At 44.2% G+C, this 5,885-nt stretch overlaps 1 protein-coding gene across 1 annotated transcript; it reads left to right on the top strand.

Moving 5' to 3' along the window:
• The first annotated feature begins 2,918 nt into the window (after positions 1-2,918).
• Positions 2,919-4,265, top strand: LOC122054896 (phenolic glucoside malonyltransferase 1-like). Its single transcript, XM_042616316.1, has one exon. It carries the CDS (start codon positions 2,919-2,921, stop codon positions 4,263-4,265), a length of 1,347 nt encoding a protein of 448 aa, XP_042472250.1.
• The last annotated feature ends 1,620 nt before the right edge of the window (positions 4,266-5,885 follow it).

Genomic DNA, 5,885 nt, shown 5'->3' on the forward strand with positions numbered 1-5,885 from the left:
ATGATTTGGGGTAGGAGGATAGGTGTACTCTGACAGCATCCTGTCCACTCGGTCACTCAGGAGTAGTGGTGGCAGAGCTCACAGTTATCATAGCATTACCCACTCGACCTCACCATCGCGTGTGAGGTGGCTGACTAGCGTCAGGGGTGACCATGTCATTTGCATCATATGCATGGATTACATTTATTGCTTGTGATTGTTTCATTTTAGATGATGCATTTTTGTAGTTGCATATGATTGGCATGCATACAGGAGACATGATGTGTTTGGTCTGATGACCCTTATATCTGGATAGGAGGTCCTAGTGAGTACAACTTCTTTGCTTGTTTAGTTTTCACATTTCTTGTTTTTGATCAGGAAACTATACTCTATGATTATTACTGTTAGATATATCTTACTATGCATGTCAGCTTGATACCCACTGAGTTCATTGAACTCACCCCGTTGCTTTATATTTCTATTTCAGGATGAAGCTATCAGGAGGTTCTAGTCGCTAGTCCCCCACCTCGTGTAGATATGGTTTTCTACTTTCAGACTTTGTTTCCTTGTTTTGTGATCTACATACTTGTGATGTGTAGATATTGTACTCGTGGATTTTATATTGAGTTTTGGTCTACTACTCTTGTTTTCCGCTGCGATGGTTTTCCATCGTGGGTGGGTTTTCCTCGAGTAGTGGAGTAGGTTGTATAATAAACTGTGTGTTGTGATGCATTGTGTAGTCAGCCGGAGGCTGATTTATTATAAACTGCGTGGATTATTTATTTATATTATTGTATATGTTTCGACCGTGTTGGCCGAGGATTGTGAGGGGTCCTAAGGGCTATGTAGTCAAGTTTCAGATTGTCACCCGTACATGAGAGATGCTGCCGAAATTTCCTCTGGTAGGGACTCCCCTGGGGCGTGGCAATCCGAGTGCCTAGGCATGGATAAAGCTTTATCCACGTCGACATTGGCTCTCAAATGGCTAGCGGATAAGTAGTTATCTTGGTCTGGGCACCTGGACCGATCTGGGCACCCGAGCGCCTGGACCGTATAGGTGCCTGGATATGGTCCAGGTGCCTGGATGTGGTCCAGCCACTTGGACAGTCAACACTGAGTTGACTATTCGATTTCTCCTTCATTCCAGCTCCGTTCGGTTGAATGATTTCGGCCATCCAGAATTGGGCTCACCCGAACCCATCTTCACTCGAACCCATCTTCTAGCCTTCTCCTTAAGGAATCTTCTGCTCCAGCTTCTCATTCTCGGAAACGTTGGACGCTTCCTTCTCATCCACTAGCATACTCATCTACAACATCTTGTCCCGTCGGCTCTTTCTCGTGCCATCCTTCTCACTAGTTGCATCTTTCACTCGGTTTCTTGTACTCCTAAGTTCCTGCACACCTAGACACAATACATCAAATATACACAGGACCTAACTTAACTCGATTGACCACATCCAAACTATCTCGAGGTACTTACATCAATAACAATTCTTTGCAACAATCGTACTCATATTGTTAAAATAACATTAAAAGTATAAAAACTATATTAATAATCCAAAAAACTATATAAAGTTCAAAATGTATACATATAACATTAAATAATATCAAAATGTATCCAAGAGACTCCTCCACATTTGGACTACTCCTGGATTGAAGTCTCATTGTAGTAATTTGGTTGTGCGACATAGATTTTGAGCACATCTAGCTCTTCACCAAATCAAATTTTTGACGTTAAGTGTATTTTAAAACCCCACAATAGTTATGGATCATCTAGATCATCTGGAAATGGTTTGCGCAATATTTCATCATCTTCATCGTTCCCTCCAACTGGAGCTTGCTCTTCTTCACTCTCATTTATTCCTGAAGGTAAGTTTTCTTGTGGAGGTATCTCTTCATACATATCTTCTTATTGTGGTACTTGTGGTGGTACCTCTTATTAGGGTACTTGTGATAATTATACCTCTTCTTGTGATGTTTGTACATCTCATGCAAGTCTCTCTTCTTGACGCTTTCTTTCAGAAGCTGTTGGTCTATTCTTCCTTGAAAATATCTTCAGCATTTTTATTGTACATAAGAAATAAATGAATTAGATATACAATCAACATGTGCTGTTGAAAGGAAACGGAGTTGTTTGGCTACTCAAAACTAAACAAAACACAATGTGTTCAGAAAAACACAACAGCACAAATCCGCTAGTGTTCAACTTCTAGAGGTCGAACGTTTTGTGTTTCGTTTGGTAGACAGAAACTGAACACATTTGGTTATATTTGGTGGTCATCGATCGAACACATTATGTTACATTCAGTAGACCATGATCGAACATATCATAGTGCGTTCGGTCGATAGTAACCGAACAGGCAGCAATGTGTTTGATGGACCGGGGCCTAACGATATGTGCGATTGAAATTCAAGATTTTCATTATATCTTTGTCATACATTTTGTAAACGTAACACGCTAAAGTCTTTTCCTGTAAAAAAAAAAAAAATCATATTCAAGTTTCTACACTTATAAATGAAAATTAAACATAAATCTAATAAAAATAAAAATTTATTATGTAATAATAATGTAGAACATAATGAAAGGTAAAATGATTTAGTACCTATAAAATTTGAGCAACGTTGTTTGATAGTATTCCTAGAAATTGAGTTGCTTAGTTTGTGTGCTGAAGAGATGAGAGAGACGAAGAGGAGGAAAGTTAGTGATGTAGATTTTTGATGTTATATTTCTGTTAGGGTTTTTTATAAAGGTAAAATAGGAATATTATAGGGTGTCTTAGAAAATTTTGTGATTAAAAATTATTGGAGGGTATATTTAGAAAATAGGGTGGATTGATTGCCCCACCCATACCTAGTGGGAGTAGATATATATCGGGGTCACACCCACCATTTACCACTCAGGGAGCTTTACCATTCAAAACTGCAACTCTTTCTCCAAGATGTCGCCGCCGGCTGCGAAAGTTACGGTCCTCGAAAGATCTGAAGTCGCTCCTCCACCGGGGTCGGTGCCGGAATCCTGTCTCCCTTTCACCATCTTTGACATAGTATGGCTCTACGCTGGACCAGTTCAGCGCCTTTTCTTCTACCCTTTCCCCCACTCCCCTGGACACTTCCTCGACTCCCTCCTCCCCACTCTCAAATCCGCCCTCTCCCTCACTCTCCGGGACTTTTACCCACTGTCCGGCAAGATCCGCCTCCACCCGGGTAGCCACGACAAGTACGAGCTACACTACGTCGAGGGCGACTCTGTTACCTTCACCGTCGTCGAGCACGATGGGGACTTCGACGACCTCTCCGGACGCCCCGGATGCGAGTACGCCAGGTTACTTCACTTGATCCCCCAACTAGCTGACCCAGACGATGACCGGAGGCCGGTGATGGCCGTGCAGGTGACTCTGTTTCCCAACAGAGGCGTGGCTGTGGCCGTGACCGTCCACCACTCGGCGTGCGACGGCTCCAGCTCCACCAGATTCATCTCCTCCTGGGCTTCTAGAACCGCGGCAGGGTCAGGCAAGGCGGCGCCGGCTCCGGCGCCGGCGCTGCCCTTCTTCGACCGGACCACGATTCCGAATCCGACAGATTTGTACTCCAGATTCTGCAGCAACTTTGCCATCGATGCGAAGTCGACCGAGTCAATAATGATGAATTTGGCTCCGCCGGGCTCGATCCTCGGCAACTTTACCATTAACGCAGACCAGCTCCGGAGGCTAAAGGAGATGGCCTCCTCCAAGTCCAAGTACTCCTTCCACTGCTCCACCATCGTGGTGACCTACGCGTACGCGTGGGTTTGCCTCGTTAGATTGCGAGGATACCCCGAGGAAAAGCATCTCTACTTGGCATTCCCCGGAGACTGCCGCCATCGGTTGCAGCCGCCTCTCCCGGCGGAATACTTCGGCAACTGTATCGCCGGCTACTTCGTCGAGGCGAAGGCTGGCGAACTTGCGGGGGAAGACGGGTTTACGATGGCAGCACGACTCGTCGGTGAAACCATCGAAAGGCTGAAACATGATCCGCTAGAGGGCATGGATAACTGGCCGGAAAAGTACCGGGAAATCGGGATGCAACAGCCTTTTAGCGTCGCGGGGTCGCCGTGGTTCAAAGTTTACGACGTTGACTTCGGGTGGGGAAGGCCGGTAAAGGTGGACGTCCCGTCGATCGCATGGTTAGGATCCATGTCTGTGTCAGAGAGCAGGTATGCGGACGGTGGAGTGGAGATTGGTTTGGCGTTACCGAAGCAGGAGATGGATGAGTTTGAGGCTCAATTCTCGCTCGGGCTTACACTTTGACTTTTGATGTCAACGATCCATGGTGTCGGGCGTTACTCGTCGCCACTAAATATCAGTTTGGAGTTGTATTTCGTTAAATATTCCCAACGATTTGTCAGCTTTTCTGTCCGTCGTGTCCTAAGCAGGATAGTTTTTCATTGGTATTGTCCATGGCGCTGACATCTTGTTTAGCTCAGCTAGTTGTTTAATATGCTGTCGTGTTTCTCATGCCGTCTAAATATTATCGCTATTGATAAAAAAAAAAAGTGATTTAACTTTCAGCAATTTTCCAAACAACATAGTTCTTTTAGCATTTTTCTCAAATCGATCGTAGAGGTACTTTTGTATTGTCCATTAATCCGGGTTAGGATAGATCGGTCCGGTGAGTGATATAGGAGTTTGGTCCAGAGAGATAAGTAAAGTATATAGTCGGTCGAATAAAAGTTGAGTAAGTATTCATATGTTTATTTATGTTCGGTCGGGTAAAGTTTACTCGAGCATAAAAATATTTAGACTTATATATGGTTCTAATCATATTATTGGTCGACCGCAGGCTGAGGAGTGGTCACGTGCTCATATATGTTCGGTCGAGTAAAATCTACCCGAGCATGAAGGCATTTAACATTATATATGGTTCGAAGCATATTGCCGGCCGAGTGTAAATCAAGCGAGCGCCCACGTGCTCATATATGCTCGGTCGAGCAAAGTTCGTCCGAACATAAAGATATTTAACCTTATTTATGGTTCTCAACATATTACTAGTTGATCGCAGGCCGAGCGAGTGCTCACATACTCATATATGCTCGGTCGGACCAAGCACGTCCGAGCATAAAGACATTTAGCCTTATTTATGGTTCTAAGCATATTACCGGTTGACCGCAGGCCGAGCGAGCACTCGCGCACTCACATACGCTCGGTGGAGTAAAGTCTGCCCGAGTATAAAAGCATTTAGCCCTATATATGGGTTTAAGCATATTACCGGTCGACCGCAAGCCGAGCGAGCACCCACGTGCTCATATATGCTCGGCCGAGCAAAGCTCGTCTGAGCATAAAGACATTTAACCTTATATATGATTCTCAGCATATTACCGGCCAACCGTAGGCCAAGCGAACACCCATGTGCTTGTATATGCTCAACCGGACAACATCCGTCCGAGCATAAAGGCTTTTAGCCTTATATATGATTTTTATATTACCGGCCAACCGCAGGCAGAGCGAGCACCCACGCGCTCATATACGCTCGATCGGGTAAAGCCTGCCCAAGCATAAAGACACATTCAATAGGAGATACTCTTAACAGTATATACAACCGGCTTGAATGACCGGTCGAAACATATTCAATAGGGGGTGTTCTCAACAGTATATATGTCCGGCTTGAACGACCTACCAAGACATGTCTAATAGAATATTTAGCGGGAAATATCTTTTAGAAGCTTCTTCAATTATAATGACGTGTCCCCTGTTGGCACAGTGACGGGGCCGATGAGAGGGCGCAACGTCTGTAAAAAATAAAACCTTTCCTTTTTTCCAACCAAGATTAGTAGCAATATCACAATTAAAATAAACTGAAATGAACAACTAATTAAAAGGAAAAGAGACAAACATATATATTTGACTTGGTTACAACCTACATGGTTGTTA

This window comes from Zingiber officinale, chromosome 3B, assembly GCF_018446385.1.
Source record: "Zingiber officinale cultivar Zhangliang chromosome 3B, Zo_v1.1, whole genome shotgun sequence".
NCBI classification, from domain to species: Eukaryota; Viridiplantae; Streptophyta; class Magnoliopsida; order Zingiberales; family Zingiberaceae; genus Zingiber; species Zingiber officinale.

Excerpts from the sequence above, each read along its gene's own strand:
- LOC122054896 (XM_042616316.1), top strand. The coding sequence starts at position 2,919 with ATGTCGCCGCCGGCTGCGAAAGTTACGGTCCTCGAAAGATCTGAAGTC.